General features: G+C 55.4%; 1 protein-coding gene across 1 annotated transcript; it reads left to right on the forward strand.

Annotated features, from left to right (window-relative positions):
• The first annotated feature begins 614 nt into the window (after nt 1-614).
• Krt7 (keratin 7) lies at nt 615-14,904 on the forward strand. Its single transcript, XM_051160402.1, has 9 exons — nt 615-1,001; nt 2,207-2,418; nt 4,402-4,462; nt 6,623-6,718; nt 7,872-8,036; nt 8,854-8,979; nt 11,025-11,245; nt 14,261-14,295; nt 14,741-14,904. Exons 1-9 carry the CDS (start codon nt 690-692, stop codon nt 14,890-14,892), a joined length of 1,380 nt encoding a protein of 459 aa, XP_051016359.1. The 5' UTR covers nt 615-689; the 3' UTR covers nt 14,893-14,904.
• The last annotated feature ends 1,975 nt before the right edge of the window (nt 14,905-16,879 follow it).

Below are 16,879 nucleotides of genomic sequence, written 5' to 3' on the forward strand. Positions count from 1 at the left end.
ACACAGAGGTGCACATGCGAGCATCCCAGGAATCCACAAAGTAGTTTAAGGAGTGGGTGAGGAAGACCCTCTGGACTCGGATAGAGTTGGGCAGGTGCGGTTAGAGAGAGAGAGAGGCAAGGTTTAGGGGACTAAAGGACGGAGCTGATCTCTCCAGAAGCAGCTGGAGCTGGAGGGAGTGTCTACAATGCCCTGGGGTTCCCTAGCCAGAGGGTGAGGGGTTTCAACTTTCTCTGCAGGAGCTGAAGTTTGTCCTCCGCTTCCTCTTGTAGCACTTGGCTTCCCTGCTGGCCTCAGGAATCTAGGCAACCACCCCCCAGGTCTGCTCCAGGAAGCCTTCCCCTGCCAACCATAAGGCAAGCTCTTTGAGGTCCAGAGATTTCTGGGCTCTGGGCCTCTGGGGCAACCTGCCTGAGGTGTGGGTGTCTCAGGATGGCACCTCCAGTGTCCTCTAGACACTTCCTGAATGGACAGAGAGCCTGGGCGGTGGCTAGGGGCGGTGCAAGGGCAGAAGGCAGGCGGACAGGAGAAAGGTGGCCAGTGGCCAGCCCCGCCCTGTCCCCACCTGTGTGTGCTCAGCCTGCCTCCCCTCACAGAGGGATAAAAGGCCTCAGACTGCCTGAGGCCAGGGAGTTCGCTGCAACTGCTCCTCGCTCACCCCCGTCCAGCTAGCTGTGCGTCCAGCCGCTATGTCTGTCCACTTCAGCTCTCGCTCCACCGCCCTCCCCGGCCGCAAGGCTCAGGTGCTCCTGAGCTCAGGACGCCCTGGCGGCTTCAGCAGCAGCAGTCTCTACGGCCTGGGCACCTCAAGGCCTCGTGTGGCCGCGCGCTCCGCTTATGCGGGGGGCTCGGTGGGTTCAGGCATCCGTGAGATCACCATCAATCCGAGTTTGCTGGCGCCGCTGAGGGTAGACATCGACCCCACCATCCAGCAAGTTCGCCAGGAGGAGCGGGAGCAGATCAAGACCCTCAACAACAAATTTGCTTCCTTCATCGACAAGGTGAGGCCGAGATGTGACCCAGCCCTAGTCGTGCCCTAGCGGTTTTTACCGGCCACACCCTGCCCTGGGAGGCCAGCATAGGGCTCTTTCCTCCGGTGTCTTGGGTGGGCTCTTTGTAGTATCGGTCCTTACACCTCCCTTCACTCTCCAAGCGCCTCTCCTCCAGCAAGTGGCCCTGCCCTTTCCTCAAGGACTCATGGATTGTCCCCTAAGTTCTGTTCAGCTTCCTTGGTTGACTGTCTGAGATCTCTGGGGCTTTGGAGCCACTTTGTTACAGGGGTGAGGCTAGGAGCTCGGGAGGCGGAGGCCGGAAGTTAGTTCTTTGCTGTCGGGGCCCCTGTCCCCGAGAGGAGGTTATGGGGAGTCATGAGTGGGAGGGGACAACAGGTGCTGAGAGTAAAGGCCTGGGTGGGTGGGTAAGGGCTTCTGTTCACCCACCTGTCTCTTCCTCTACCTTCCTTTGTCCATAAAGTTACCTCTGCCTTTGCAGAGGGCCCAGAGGGCCCCAGGGACATGGTTGAGGGGCCCTGGGTAGGAGCCCTTTAGAATGTATGCTCCCTGGCCGCCCATTCCTGCCCTCCACGGCCTGCTAGGGACCATATAGGCAGACATTGACCCCCCCCCCCCAGACAGGGTCCCAGGGGAGCCGAGGCCTGTAGTCCTGCCTGATATTCTGGCTAGGGTTCATTCCCCTGCCTCAGTTTCTCCCTTCTGATCCTCCTGCCTGTACTGTTCATCCCTGAAAATCCCCACCAGAAGCCTCCCAGGCTGTCCTGGAGCCCTAGACCTGGTTCCTGCCTGGGGCTGAGCTGTTCCCCAGGCTGCTGCCTTTGAGGCAGCTTCTCCTGCCTCCCACCTTCAGGCCGAGGACAGAGCAAGGGGAGAAGATACTTAGAAAGAGAAGTTCCAGCTTGGAAGGAGGGAGCAGTCCAGTCAACGCTCCCCCCGCCCCCAATATCCTCCCACCTCCAGCGTCAGAGAAGAAAGGGGCTACTTAAAGGACAGAGCTGGAGGATACCACTGAAGCAAAATTAGCTAGAGACCCTGACCCGCCACCAAACTAAGCCCACCCACGCCAGGGCACACACTTGAGATAGGGTCCTAGAGGAGAGGGGTGTGCCCTGGAGACCAACTGGTGGGCATGTGGGCTCTGCTGGGTGGCCCCAGATGGGCCCCTCAGGTGCCCCCTCTTCCACACTTTCCAGGTGCGCTTCCTGGAGCAGCAGAACAAGATGCTGGAGACCAAGTGGGCCCTGCTGCAGGAGCAGAAGTCAGCCAAGGGCAGCCAGCTTCCCCGCATCTTTGAGGCCCAGATTGCTGGGCTGCGGCAGCAGCTTGAGGCACTGCAGCTGGATGGGGGCCGCCTGGAGGTGGAGCTGCGAAACACGCAGGAGGTGGTGGAAGATTTCAAGAACAAGTAATGTCCCCGGTGCCCCTTGGAAGACCCCAACCCTGGGACAGTGCACCCCTCACTCACAGATGCTCTGCAGGTGTCCCTGGTTCAGGGGTCAGAGTGCACAGCTGCTGAGCGCTAGAACTGCCTGGGCAGTGCCCTTTGCTGATACAGTCCTTGTCTCTCCTCTCCTCTTTGCTCCAGGGGTGGTTGCTGGGTCACTTTGGTCATTTCTTGCCCCTGGCTTAGTCAGGACACCCCAACATCCATGGTTCCTTTCGGGTGCCTGACTAAGCCTCCAGACGCCGTGGGTAGAAGTTGTCCCATGATTAAGAATGCTTCAGAGGGCCAGGTGTGGTCGCGCATGCCTTTAATCCCAGCACTCAGGAGGCAGAGGCAGGTGGATTGCTGTGAGTTCGAGGTCAGCCTGGTCTGCAAAGTGAGTCCAGACCAACCAAGGCTACACAGAGAAACCCTGTCTCAAAAAATCAAAACCAAACCAAACCAAACCAAAGCATGCTTCATAACTTGTAGCCCTCACAGATTGTTCTAGAACAACCCTTCCCTGGGCAGATGAAGGACTGACTGGAAGCAGTCTATGGGACTTGGCTGAAGTCACTTAGTAGGCCACAGGAAACTTGGTCTTGAATCTGGGTCCCTAATTTCTAGGAGGGGCCAAAGAGCTGATGTGAGAAGGAAAGAAACAGATAAGGGCTCAGGGCAGAGCCAGGAAAGAGCCACCCGAGGCAGGCAGTCTGGGCTTTGTGAACAGCCTTTGGATGTCCCCACAGCTCTTTTCTTCTCACTGAACACTGGCTTGAGCCAGGCCCCCCACCCTGTCCCCCCTGCCACCAGGAACTGGGGGCAGCTAATATGCTCTCTCTGTGGTTGTGTGACTAAGCACGACCAGACACAACAGCTCTGACTGGAGGAGAGCAAACAGGACCTCTGGGGAGTGTCTCCCACCAGCTGCTTCCCTTGGTCAAAAGTCAACAGATAATCTCCCAGCAGGTGGAACCAGACAGGTGCAGGACAAGAGGGTTCTGGGTAGGCAGCATTCAGCCCGTACCCATGCCCCTCACTGGAGTCCCTCGGAGAAGCAACTGACTCCTGCCTAGCCAGGCTGAGCTCTAGGCGGAGGGTGCTTGCTGGCAGCAGGCACAGGGAAGGGGCCAGGTGCTCTGAGAGCTCAGACCTGCGCATCTGGAGCCCAGCAGCCCAGCACTCAGCGGAAGAGGCCTCAGAGAGCTTTGGCAGTGTGTTTGAAGCCACCTCCTGCCACTCTCGGCAGTTCCCATGTGCTGCTGAGGTCTCCTTTCTTCACCCCCGCCTTCCTACCTTTTGTTTGTTTTGTTTTGAGTCCCCACATACAAACCAGATCAGGCTAACGTACTGTTTCTCTGCCCTGCTTACAGAGGTCCCCCCAAAACCAGGTACTAGCTCCTTGAGAGGAAGAGGGGCCTGGGGGGTGGGGGGAAAGCTGGGGCCTGGCTCTTCAGGATTTCATATGCTCTGTCCTGATTCCACAAGCTTTCCCCCTTTGAGTTTCCTCTTGGCACCTTAGGTGTGGGGCCACCTTAGAGGTCCAGGCAGCAGTGTCAGCCGCTGGGAGTTAAGCCAGGGATTTGTCCCTTTGCAGCACAGTGACCTGGACAGGTAACCGGCTTCTGTGTTTTCCGTATTGTGGGGCTGTTGGCAGGGGGCCCGTGGAGCATCCCATGGGACATGCACGCCAATTCAGGTGCCCTAAAACAGTCCCTAAGCATGGCTGTGCTTGTGTTCCCACCAGTAGACACAGCCAGCCCTTGGGCTCTTAGCTCACATGCATTTCCTAAACCACTTCATGCTGAGACTGAAAACCTTAGGACCATCTGTATGGGAGTGAGGGAAACTGTGCTCTGTAGCCTCGGCCCCCGCTTTCTCAGGTGTGTCACGGAGCAAGAGCTGGGTAAGAATGTTGGGAGGCTAAGCTGTGCCGTCAGTCACCACACCCCTCTCCCGCGGCAGGTACGAGGAGGAGATTAACCGGCGAACGGCTGCAGAGAACGAGTTTGTGTTACTGAAGAAGGTGAGGGCCCGAGGTGGCGCTGAGGCTGTCCACACACAGGATGGGACCCGGGGCCTTACCCCAGGGCTAGGGCTGTGGTCAAGGCCTTGGGCCAAACAGAAGGGGATGGTGAGCTTGGGGAAGTCTCAAGGCCACACACCAGAGTGGCAGCAGCCTGTGTTCACATGCCCTGTGTTCCATGTGTGCGTGTGTGAGCCTCTGTGTATGTGTGTGTATGTAGTATGTGTGTTGTGTTGTATGTGTGTGTGTGTAGTGTATGTGCCTGTGCATGTTGTATGTGTTTGTGTCTAGTCTGTGTGTTATGTATGTGCGCCTGTGTGTGTATAGTGTATGTTGTGTGTGTGTGTGTAGTGTGTGTGTTGTGTGTGTGTGTGTAGTGTGTGTGTTGTGTGTGTGTGTGCCTGTGCATATATATGTCTCTGGTGAGTGAGTAGAGTTGTCTAGACCTTTAGGATTGAATTGTTGAGAGGGGAGAGGCTTTAGCTCACATCAGGAAGTGTCGTCTAGTGATCAGAACACTTTGCTCCAGACCCCATGGCTCCTGGGTAGCCTCAGATATTTGCAGAGGGTTCTGAGGCAGGATGAGCTCTCTCTGTGTCCCTGGAGATGGCAAGTGACCTTTGGAAAGTAGCAGGAGCATCTTGGAGAGATTTGTGTTACCTGCTCTCTCACCAAGCAGCTCAGTATTCCGTGCCTTGCCGCAGGTCTGCAGCCTGGCCACAGAGTGGGTCCTTCAAGACTCATGAGGTCAGCCCAGAGGTGTGGGTAGGAGAGTGCGAAGGCTGCAGAGGTGTGGGTAGGAGAGAGCGAAGGCTGCAGAGGTGTGGGTAGGAGAGTGCGAAGGCTGCAGAGGTGTGGGTAGGAGAGTGCGAAGGCTGCAGAGGTGTGGGTAGGAGAGTGCGAAGGCTGCAGAGGTGTGGGTAGGAGAGAGCGAAGGCTGCAGAGGTGTGGGTAGGAGAGAGCGAAGGCTGCAGAGGTGTGGGTAGGAAAGTGCGAAGGCTGCAGAGGTGTGGGTAGGAGAGAGCGAAGGCTGCAGAGGTGTGGGTAGGAGAGTGCGAAGGCTGCTCCCTATTGCTAGTCTGGCTGTGGTGGCACACTCCTTTACTTCTAGCACTTGGCAGGCAGAGGCATAGGATTGTTGTGAGCTTGAGGCCAGCCTGGACTACATAGTGCATTCCAGGCCAGCCTGGGCTACATAGTAAAACCTTGCTTTCTAATTATTATTACTATTAATCACTTGTAAGATTGGTGAGGTGCAGCCCTGGATGTCTCCAGAGAGGGCTGAGGGAGGACCATCTGCCTTGAATGTGGACAGCAGCATTCGATGGAGGGGCCAGGACCCTGGGCAAAGAGAGGGAGAGGGGGAGAGGAGTGGGAGAGAGAGAGGGAGGAGGGAGGAAGAGAGAGAGAGAGAGAGAGAGAGAGAGACAGAGAGAGACAGAGAGAGAGAGAGAGAGAGAGAGAGAGAGAGAGAGAGAGAGAGAGAGAGAGAGAGAGAGAGAGAGAACAGAATTCACTCCCTTGTGTCTAGTCAGCCATTGACCTGAGCTTGTGAGCTGCCATGTTCTTTCTCTGCTCAAGCAGAGTGAAATGTCTGAAACCTGGACCCTAACTCCCCCCCGCTCCCCACCCCTGCTCGCCTGCGCTGTTTCTGTCGGGCATTTTGGCCATAGTGGTGTACAAGCACTAACAGAGATGCCTACTTCCCGCCTGGACTGCTCACCTGTGCTCACCTGCTTGGAGTCAGTCACCCAGTGACCAGTAAAGCAGGCCAGCTGCAGTTGCTCATCTTTGGGGGTCGGTGAGGGGGGAGCTGAGCAACGGACGCTGTGCTCACAGGGGCTGAGAAGTGGAGGATTCCAGTGTGGAGGTGACTTGCTCTGGGTCACACGGCCAGCTGCGGCCGAGTCAGGACTTTGTCACGAAGCCTTTGGGAGCTGGTCACGTGTTTGCTTCGGGCTCAGGTTCTCTGGGCTTCAGGTGTTGATCCTGGGGATGCATGGCTAGGCCTCTCACCTAGCGTGGAACCTGAGGGCCGGGGTGGAGGTTTCTGGGGAGGCGGGGGCCTTTTGTTGGGAAGCGCTGACCAACTTGCTTTCATCTCTACTGACGGTGCCAGTCTTGAGGACGCAGTGTCAGTCTGTCCTTCTCTCACCTCAGGACGTGGATGCTGCCTACACGAACAAGGTGGAGTTGGAGGCCAAGGCGGACAGCCTGAATGATGAGATCAGCTTTCTCAAGAGCCTGTATGAGACAGTGAGTCCTGGGGTGGGGGCCATGTCGCCTTCTAGCCCTACGAAGGAGGTACAGTGGCATCGCTGGCGGGGGGGTTGGATGGGGGCGAGGTACCCACTGTAGTCTTTGCAGGGTCCTGCAGCCTCCATTAGGTCCTCAGAGCTGGTGTCTGTATGTCTGCTACTGTGGGGGTGAGGGTGTGTTGAGCCTGTTTAGGCAATCAAGCTCAGGGCAGATCTTCCTATGTTTGTTGTGTGTTGTCTGCATGTAACTACATGCATATAAATATAAAACTACATTTCTATAGAACGCATAGTCTCTTCTCACTGTGAAAATACTCATTGCCACTAATACAGAAAAGCAAGTCATAAAACTGAAAAAGAATTGCTTATATCCACCGTTATCATGTCTGTATTTACCTTCTTAGACTGCTATGTGCCTGTATGTATGCATGTGTGCCCATGTGCACACATGGGCTGGCCTGTGTGTGTGCATGCACACACACAGGCACACACATGCAGGTACACACATGCAGGCACACACACGCAGGCAGGCACATGTACACACACACACACACACACACACACACACACAGTTTGGCATAGAACCTGATTATTTCACCCAGACTGGTCTTGAACTCATTAAATAGCCCAGGCTGGCCTCAAATTTAGGGTCCTCTGGGCTCAGCCTCCTCAGTGCTGGCTCTGGAGGTGTGAGGCCCCATGATGGATGAAATACATACTCTGACAAAGCCAGCCCTGTGTCCCTTCAGGTCACAGCATACTGCAGACACGCTCCCCTGGCTGTAAACACAGCTGCACTCGGGTTTCAAGGCTGCGGAACATGCCACCACATATTCTGCCACATGGCAGAATAAGATTTGTTTCATCACCCACCTACCCCCACCCCTGCCACCGCCACCGGCGGCTCCTGTCACACTAGACTTGTACCCTGAGGGTACACTGTCTCTCCATCACTTTTAATCCTACCAGACTCTGGTGTCTGAGATGCTAGCAGCCAGTGTGAGCAGAACCATTCTACATGTGCTGGGCCCGTGCCCCTCACTGTGAGGCCGTGCTGCCCTCTCCTACCTCTTCTTCTTCTTTTCCTTGGGTGGGTTCCGGTGTGGTCTGGGGACAGTGATTGATCATGTCCTCCTGTCTGTTCCCTGCAGGAGTTGGCAGAGCTGCAGGCCCAGATCTCAGACACCTCTGTGGTGCTCTCCATAGACAACAGCCGCTCCCTGGACATGGACGGCATCATCGCCGATGTCAAGGCCCAGTATGAGGAGATGGCCCGCCGCAGCCACGCTGAGGCTGAGGCCTGGTACCAGACCAAGGTGCGTGGCTGTCTGGGGCCTCTTTTCTGCCTCGTGTGAGGCTCTGGGCGGCTGCTCCCTTTCTCCTCATTTTGTCTCCAGCCTCCCTGACACGGCAGACACCAGCGGTTAAGGCCATGATGTGCTCTGGAGCGCAGGATGAAGGGGGTGGCGAGGCTGCCTTAGGCCGATGGGGCACAGGAGGAGGAGGAGGAGGAGGAAGAGGAGGAATGAGACACACGCTGATGGATGAGCTGACGAGGCAGGGCGCACTTGCACAGGGGGAGGCAGCGTGTTCAATGTTCTGTTAATTCTACACGTTTAATCCATAGAACAGCTGTTTTAGGTGTGGGCCACTATGGACCACCATTCTAGACACGAGCAAACAGGCACAGAGAGGCTAAGTGAGTTTTCCAGCTCGACGGGGCGAGTAGGTGGAAGAGCAGGGACTAGATCCTCAAGTTCAACAGTCCAGGCCCAGGAGACTGAGTTGTTACCGGAGAGTCAGAACAGCTGAGAGAGATCGGCTGAAGAAACGGGAGGTTTGTGGGCTGAACCAGTGTCACTGAAGGCAGCCAGAAGCCAGGTGTGCATAGGACATGGTGCCCTGTAGCCTGCATGGTGAAAACACAGGCTTGGACTCACCCCCTCAGGTCCTGGCTAGGAGAGGACAGAGACTGCCCTGTAGTTTGACGTGTTGGGAGTGCGGATGTGGGGGCTGGGTGGTGGTGGTGTCTGGGAGGCGACAGCCTTTCACAGGAGTGGCTGAGGATGGGAGAAGGCTCAGCGGCTGGCAGTGGTGGTCCACCCTGCCCTGACTGTGCTCACGGCCTTTCAGTTTGAGACGCTCCAGGCCCAGGCTGGGAAACATGGGGAAGACCTCCGTAACACCCGGAGTGAGATTGTGGAGATGAACCGCACCATCCAGAAGCTTCAGGCTGACATTGAGACCGTGAAGAACCAGGTGGGGACCGGCCCTCCTGCTGCCCCACCCCTGCTTTGTTGGGAGTGGGAGGCAGCTAGTTGGGTCAAGGTCAGGGTGAGTCTAGGAGGCCCAGGCGGGTGCAGCTCACCTAGGGAAACCTACAGGTGGAATGCTTTTAGCTAGAGTCTGGCTTGGGGCTGAAAGTAAGAGTCATGGCTCCGCATGGAGTCTGTGGAAGGGAACTCAGGCCACCTGCCAAAGAGGAGCCGCCATGACACCGGGCACTCCGCCTGTTGCTCTTAGCTCTGGGGCTCAGAGCAAATCTATCAAAAATCCATACATCTCCCGTTTTCACTCTGGACAGCAACACCACCCCACCCCCGACCTGTCCCCTTTTGCTCTCTGAGTCTTGCACGTGCTAAGCTCATGCTCTATGCTTTCGGTGCAGCTGGAGTGCCACACTCTAGCTCTGTCTCTCCCCCTGGGATTTAGAGCCAAACCCCGTAAATGTGGGGTTGGCTTCTTCAAACATCCTGAAACACAGAGAGCGGCAGTCTGAAGTTCTCTGAAGCGCCTTCCGCTCCCCGAAGGCTCAAGGTTATTATTAAGTTATTAACTGCTGTCACCTGGTGGGAATTGCATGCCCCTTGAGAGCGGAAGCCGTCTGCCTGGCTCACTGTCCTCTCGAACCTGTCACATCAGAAGGGTGTTGATGAAGGAAGGGGCCCCTAAGCCCTGGACGAGGCGCTGACGTGTTTCACGGGTTTGTTCCCATCACGGAGCTCACTCACCCTGAGTGGGTGGCCATGGTGTGGGCGGAGGCTAATGCGAGCGACGTTCCTCATCTCAGCAGAAATGCGAAGGGAAGATGGACCAGGGCGCCCCATTTTCCCTCCACGGACACATCCCCAGTCACTTCATTTCTTGATATACACGGTCAGCCGAGAACTAAACCCTCAACACTTGGGGCCGTCTTAGCACATTAACTTGGGAGGAAGCACTCAAAGCAAGGGACACCTGTGCTCATGGCAGCAACCAGCCCATGGGAACTGTACCACCGCGCCCAAGCCACACAAGATAGGCTCTGACCCAAGCCTTTTAGGTGGACCATTCACACATGCCTCCTGTTTTATCTTATTTAAAAAAAAAAATCTTTTAATCAAAATGTAATTACGTCAGTACCATTCCTCCCTCCAACATCCACACCCCCTGCTCACTCCCTCTCAAATGGCTGGTTCCTGTTTTATTTTTTAAATATTTATTTATTTATTATGTATATAGCATTCTGCCTGCATGCCAGAAGAGAGCAACCTATGTCCTTATAGATGGTTGTGAACCATCATGTGGTTGCTGGGAATTGAACTCATGACCTTTGGAAAAGCAGTCAGTGCTCTTAACCTCTGAGCCATCTCTCTCCAGCTTTGGTTCCTGTTTTAAAGGTGGCATCTGGATGCCATGGCCTTGAGGCTTGAGGAAGGCTGGGTGCTAGGGTTTGTAAGTCACAGAAACACTGATTGGGAGAACCTGCTGTGTGCTAGGCACTGTGTTAAGACTTCGTGTGCCTTAAAAAAAAAAAAGACTTAAGTTTTTAATTAAAAATTGGCTTAGTTTTATTTGCTTTATTTTCCTCATATGAGTGCTTTGCTCACATGTATGTCTGTGTATCATATGCACCCTGGGTCTGGCCTTTTGGACAGCGGTGAACTTTCATGTGAGTGACGGGACTTGAACCTGGGTCTTCTGCAAGAACAAGTGCTCTTAACCACCGAGCCGTCTCTCTAGCCTGACTTTCTGTGTCTTATCTCACCTTATCCTCACGGTGTCCCTGTGAGATAGAGGATGTCACTATTACTTTTCTAGAAAGAGTACACTTTGGCTTGAAGGGGTTAACGGACCCCAAGGCTACAGAAGGGGTCAGAGCCAGCATCAGACCCTAAGCTTTGCAATGCTGCATCCTTGGCATCCTCGCGTGTAGCCTTCAGGATTGCCTGGTGTTTGGGGAAGCAGGCAGGGAGGGCTAGTGAAGCCATCGTAAGTGAGATGTCAGCTGTCCCTTCAGCTCACAGCTTCACTGCTGTCCACAGCGTGCCAAGTTGGAGGCCAGCATTGCTGAGGCTGAGCAGCGTGGGGAGCTGGCCCTCAAGGACGCCAGTGCCAAGCTGGCCGAGCTGGAGGGCGCCCTGCAGCAGGCCAAGCAGGACATGGCACGGCAGCTGCGCGAGTACCAGGAGCTCATGAACGTCAAGCTGGCGTTGGACATCGAGATCGCCACCTACAGGAAGCTGCTGGAGGGCGAGGAGAACCGGTGAGAGATGCAGGCTAGGCGGGGGTGGGATGGGATGGGGGCTGGGGGTCCTGGGGGGGGTCCCTCCTTTGCAGGGCATGGGGTGGGAAGGACAGGTGCACAAAGCTCATGCTTGCTTCTTAGCCTTGTAGAAAACGGCTATTCTAGAACAGTGCTTCTCAGCCTCTCTAAGTCTGTGACCTTTTAATACAGTTCCTCATGCTGTGGTGACCGACCCCCAACCTAAAATTACTTTTGTTGCTACCTTATAAATGTAATTTTGCTACTGTTACGAATTGTTATACAAATATCTGATATGCAGGATATCTGATATGTGACCCCTGGGGAAGGGTCATTTGAGCCCCAAAAGGTATTGATCCATGGGTTAAGAACCACTGTTCTGGAAGGAAAGGCCAACTGTTAAGTCCCTTCCTCAGTGGGGTCATTAGCAGGGCTTTTAAAAGATTGTTTATTTCTTGGTATTCGTATGTGTGAATCTGTGTCTGGTGCATGTGTCTGGTGTATGCACTCGTGTGTGTGTGTGCACAGGTTCCCACATGCAAGCTGATGCTCGGAGGCCAGAGGACGATGTCAGCGACCTGCTCCGTGCCTGCCTTGCTCTGAGAGAGGGTCTCTTATCGAACCTGCAGCTAGGCTGGTGGTCAGCCAGCCCCAGTGGTCATCCTGTCTCCCACGCGCTTCCTCATAGCACTGGGGTTACAGACATGTGCGAGGCCACACCCGGGTTTTTATGTGGCTTTTGGGGGTCCAAATTAAGGTCTTCATGCTTGTTCAAAAAGTGCTTTTACTAACCGAGCCATCTCCCCAGCCTCTAGCAGAGCCTTGATTCTCAGCATGTGCTCAGGGAGGCAAGTGAGGAGCATCACCTGCCTCAGGGAACCAAGGGACAGGGTAGCGTGCAGTCGAGGACTGCCGATTGCTGACCGTGTTCGTCCACTGGGCTCCATTGCTTCTCATGGCTGACTGGCTAGCCACATGGCACTGGGGTGCTGGGAGGATTTCCTCTGTCCCCAGAGCTGTTTGCACAGTCACCTGCAGAGGTAGCGGAGGTTGGCAGGAGCTGGGCTGGCTTCCGGTGGGACAGGACACCTCCATGTGGGGCTGGTCTTGTTCTTAGTGCTGTAGTGGCCCTCATTCCTTCTGCTGACATACAAGGCTGCCCACCCCTGCCCTCCCCCACTCTCCCACCCCTGCCCTGGAAGGTAGAGTTTGGAGAGGAGAGAAGCAGCCACATGGGTAAAGGCACAGGAGTAGACTTGTTAGTTTTCCCTTTGTTAGAACCCAGCATAGAGTCAGACAGTCTCAGCTATGTTTCTGTCCTTAGGGAGGAAGTGCACTCACCACGGAGATAGAGTATCTGCAAAAAGACCAGGAACGTGCATCTGTGTGTGTGTGTGTGTGTGTGTGTGTGTGTGTGTGTGTGTGTGTGTGTCTATGTGTAGGTCAGAGGACAACTTTCAGGAACAGGCTCTCTCCCTCCACCATGTGACTGAACTCACAGGTTGTCAGGCTTGGTGCCTAGCTCCCTTGCCTGTGCAGCCATCTCTCTGGCCCCGAGCTTGCACTTTTTAAATGGTAAGTTTATTGGAGTCTGTTTTCTTTCTGGAGCTGTGTGTGTGTGTAGGTGACAGTGAGTGGCGTGGACAGGACGGTAGGGGTGTGTGGAGGCAGAACGCATTGGTTGTGGGAGGAAGGGAGAAACATGGTTGAGGATGTAGGTCACAGGTAGGAGAGGGTGTGTGTACCCCACATAGTATCATTTATTTCCTTATTTGTAAGTGCTTTTATTTATCTTGCTGGCTTCTTTGTGGGAAGAGGAACTAAAGATCAGAGTCTGACTGTCACCCAAGGAAGCTGCAGCTGAGACACCTTCCTGGACCTTCCAACCCATCTGGGGCTCCAATTCTTCCTGTTTTAAATCCCTTGACCCCCTCAGCTCTTCCTGGGCCCACCAGGGACGGTGGCTCCGAAACTTTCATAATTGTGTTGAGTTTGTATTCTTTGAGATACAATATTGCAAAGACAGTGACACAATCAACACCTACTTAGAAAGAAAAATCAAACCAGCCACTGTCACTTGGACATTAGGACTGTTCTCTGTGAGTCCTTTAGACAGTGCACTGGAAATTCTGACATGGAATTACTGCTTCATGGCGTCCTGCCCTCGACAGCAGCCCTGACTTCCAGCAGTTCCCACTGGTTGATCCAGCATCCTGGAACTGTCCAGGAAAAGCCTCTCTCTTCTCCCTTCCTCAGTTTGAGGCTCCGAGGCCAGCAGATCCTCACTGCCTGCTCCCCACCCCCATCAAAACAAGGTGTCTCTTCCCCATCCAAGCAAACCTAACCCCAAGGCCAAGAGCTTGGTGACAATGGGACTCTGAGTCACCAAACAAACACACCCAGCTGTCTCAGACAGATTTTTAATTTCCACTGCAAGACCTGTTTCAGGCCCACGGGCAACTGAAAGCCACCCCGGCCTGCCCGCCTCCTCCCAGTCCTGGCTGAAAAGTCAATCAGTCAACAGCTGATTAATTATTTCAGCACCTATTAAGTAATTGCTAGTGCCAGGCCTTGTGCTAGGGGCTGGAGACCCAGAAGTCGGCAGGCAGCGGCCAGTGTTGAGAGCTTCTGGTGAGGACAGGCAGGCCTGCTCACAAATAACAAACATGGCAACCTTTCCCAAGCCTTAGGTGTTCAAGGCTTGTAGGGAAATTGCGTGCAGCAATCTTCACAAACAGACCTGTCAGCGTGGTTCTGGGGGTAGGCCTCATGTAGAGAGGCAGGCCATGGAAGGCTCTGGAACTTCGGGCACAGGTCATGTAGCTGGCTGGGAGAGGGTCCAAGTGGGCCTTCCCACCCCTGCTCCACAGTCGTATTTGAAACAAGGCTAAAGAGAAGCTGGGAACAGGAAGGGAGGATGGAGGCTCTGCTGCGCGGCCTAGCGGCTGGGGCCTGGCAGGAGGATCTCAGCAGCCAGGTAAGAGCCTTTCTTACAAGCCTGTCCTCTGTTCCTAGGTTGTCTGGAGATGGAATGGGGCCTGTGAATGTCTGTAAGTTTGGGGCCCCCCCCACCCCCCCGTACCTCCTCGAGATGTAGATTTAGCTGGGTCTCTAGCATGATAGATTGGCTTAAGGGCCTGGCTTGTGGGGCCGGGAGCCCCCTGACCCCCTCCTCCCCTTCCATACATAGTTCTGGCAGGTTCCTTGGAGCTCACACCCCCAGAGCTCAGTAGCCCAGAGCAGGAAGGCAGAGGTGGGAGTTGGGGGGGGGCGGGTAAAACATGTGAGGGAAGACTTTGAGTCCCTGTGGAGGGGTCCCCAGCACTGTCAGAAATTTCTTTTGGGCTGTTGGGGGAGGCGCTGTGAGAGAGGGAGAGTCTGTTAAGGAGGGGAGGCAAGGTGAGGAGAGGGGCAGCTGTGGCAGGAAGACGGGTAGGGGAAAGGAGAGTTCTCTGGGTAGGGCGGTGTGCACTAATGGGTCCTCTCCTTTTCCAGCTGTCCTGAATTCCACCGTGGGCAATGGCAGCAGGCTCATCGTTGGGGGGACCATGGGCAGTAATGCTCTGAGCTTCAGTGGGGGACCAGGAGCTCTCAAGGCCTATTCCATGAGGACCACATCTACCGCTCGCAGGGCCCCCCACAACTGAGGCTTGGAGAGACCCCAGGCCCCTTTGCCTGCATACAGGAAGACCCCGCCTGTCTCTTGTCCTTGTCTCCTGTCCCTGTCCCTGTCTGGAAGATGGTCTGAAACTGCTGTTGGCATTAATAAAAGGCTTCTCTGAGTGAGCTTCACCGGTAGGGGTGGTGTGTACAGGGAGCAGAGGGTGTGGTGTGCTGAGGACTGGCCTTCAGACTGACATGGGGTGGGTCTAAGGTCCGGACCCTTATCCAGGGTTTCACCTTGGCCTCTGTCCAGTGCCTCTCCTGAGGTCACTTAATATGGCCACCAGGATCAGGGGGTCGTGGCATCAGGTGATTACTGAAGCCCCTTTTCATTTCTTGAGAGGGCTTGCTTGCACCCCAAAACCCTCTGTTGCCAGCCCGTGGTCTTCCTGAAGTGAAGTCACATGCATTTAGCTCTCCCTGGTCCTGGACTTCGGTGGCCCAGTGAACCCCAAGACGCCCAGCCTCAGCTCTTCCTGGGGCCTTGGGCTGTGTTCTGATAGTTTTAAGTGGGATGTCTGCATCTGAGATTCTCTGGGGTGATGGTGTTGGAGGGCAGTCTTCTCTAAGAGGGGTCCTAGAGCCCAGGTTGCGGGTGGAGGGTCAGTGTCTGGACTCTTAAGATGAAGGAACGGCTGTCTGGAAGCCTAGGAAGGGAGGAGGGGGGCCTCTGCGGTGGGGCCTCCAAATGTCCTGTCTCTGATGTAGTAGTTCACGGATCTGTGTTGAGGATTTTATGCCAGGACAGAGTGCATGTGAGGGGTTCTGAGGAGCTGGCTGGAGGTCTGCGAGTGTGGGGCCCACAGGGTAGGGTTGGAAGCCGCATAAGCTGGTTTTAATAAAAATCCTCTTGGCTTGGCTGGCAGAGTGTGGGCACAGGGGACAGAGGATGGGGAGCCTTGTCAGGGATGTGTTGACTTCTGAGGACTATGTATTTGACCCCAGGGGAAGGGAGTGTTGGCCAGTGGTGTGGCGGAGGTCCTCATCAAGGAAGTCAGGAGTCCCAGGTCCTTCCCCTGCGGGGTACAGGCCATCCTTCAGTGCCTTTGTGATTCTGTGGGTTTGGGTTTGGGGGCCACCAACTCATCCAGCTGTGCCTTGAGTACCAACCATGCTGTGCTGCTTAGGTAGGTTCCCAGAGCCAACCCTCCCCCTCCATGCCTCACAGCCCTGAAATAGGAAACCTGGGCAGCAAGTCTAAGTGGGGGGCGGGGCGGAGGGTGAAGGGGTGGAGGGGGCGGGTGGAGGGGGTGGAGGGGGCGGGGGAGCATCAGAGCACACCGCCTGTGGAGCCCTGCGAGCAGGAAGCACCGCCAGCAGAGGGAGCTTCGGCTGGCTGGCGGGATCTGGCCCCTGGCAAGCTGGGATGTCTTCGGTAAGCAGAGGTAAGGTCGATGAGGGGGGGGGGGGGTGGGAGCATCAGAGCGCACCTCCTGTGGAGCCCTGCGAGAGCACTGTCAGCAGAGGGAGCCCTAGGTGGCTGGCGGGATCTGGCTCCTGCAATGTTTTCGGTTACCACTGCTAAAGTCGATGCGGGGGTGGGGAGGCTGCGGGGGTGGGGGTGCGGGGAGGGGTAGGATGCACAAAGGCCCTGGGGCCAGTTTGTTCCACAGAAGCCAAAAGTGCCCAAGTCCCAGGGCATGGTGACTCAGAACTGGTGAGGGAACTGGTCATGCAGCCAGGACTCCATCTCCTGACCCCTCTCAACACTCTTATCTTCCAAGCTCCTACAGGGCAGCACACTGTGCTCTCAATGCTCACTGACCTTTCTAGCCTAAAGTTCCAAAGACCTTCCACAATGCCACCCCGTGCCCCCCACCTCCACCCCCACCCCCACAAACACGGTCGGTCAGGTTGCCACAGCAACCCCTCACTATCCTGGTATGGATTTCTGTCCTATTTAGGGTTGAATCTCCTTCTGGGAGCCTAGCGTGGCAATGTAAGGGTTACCCAGGTGGTACTGGTTTTGAA

This window comes from Acomys russatus, chromosome 17 (genome assembly GCF_903995435.1).
Source record: "Acomys russatus chromosome 17, mAcoRus1.1, whole genome shotgun sequence".
Classification (NCBI taxonomy): domain Eukaryota; kingdom Metazoa; phylum Chordata; class Mammalia; order Rodentia; family Muridae; genus Acomys; species Acomys russatus.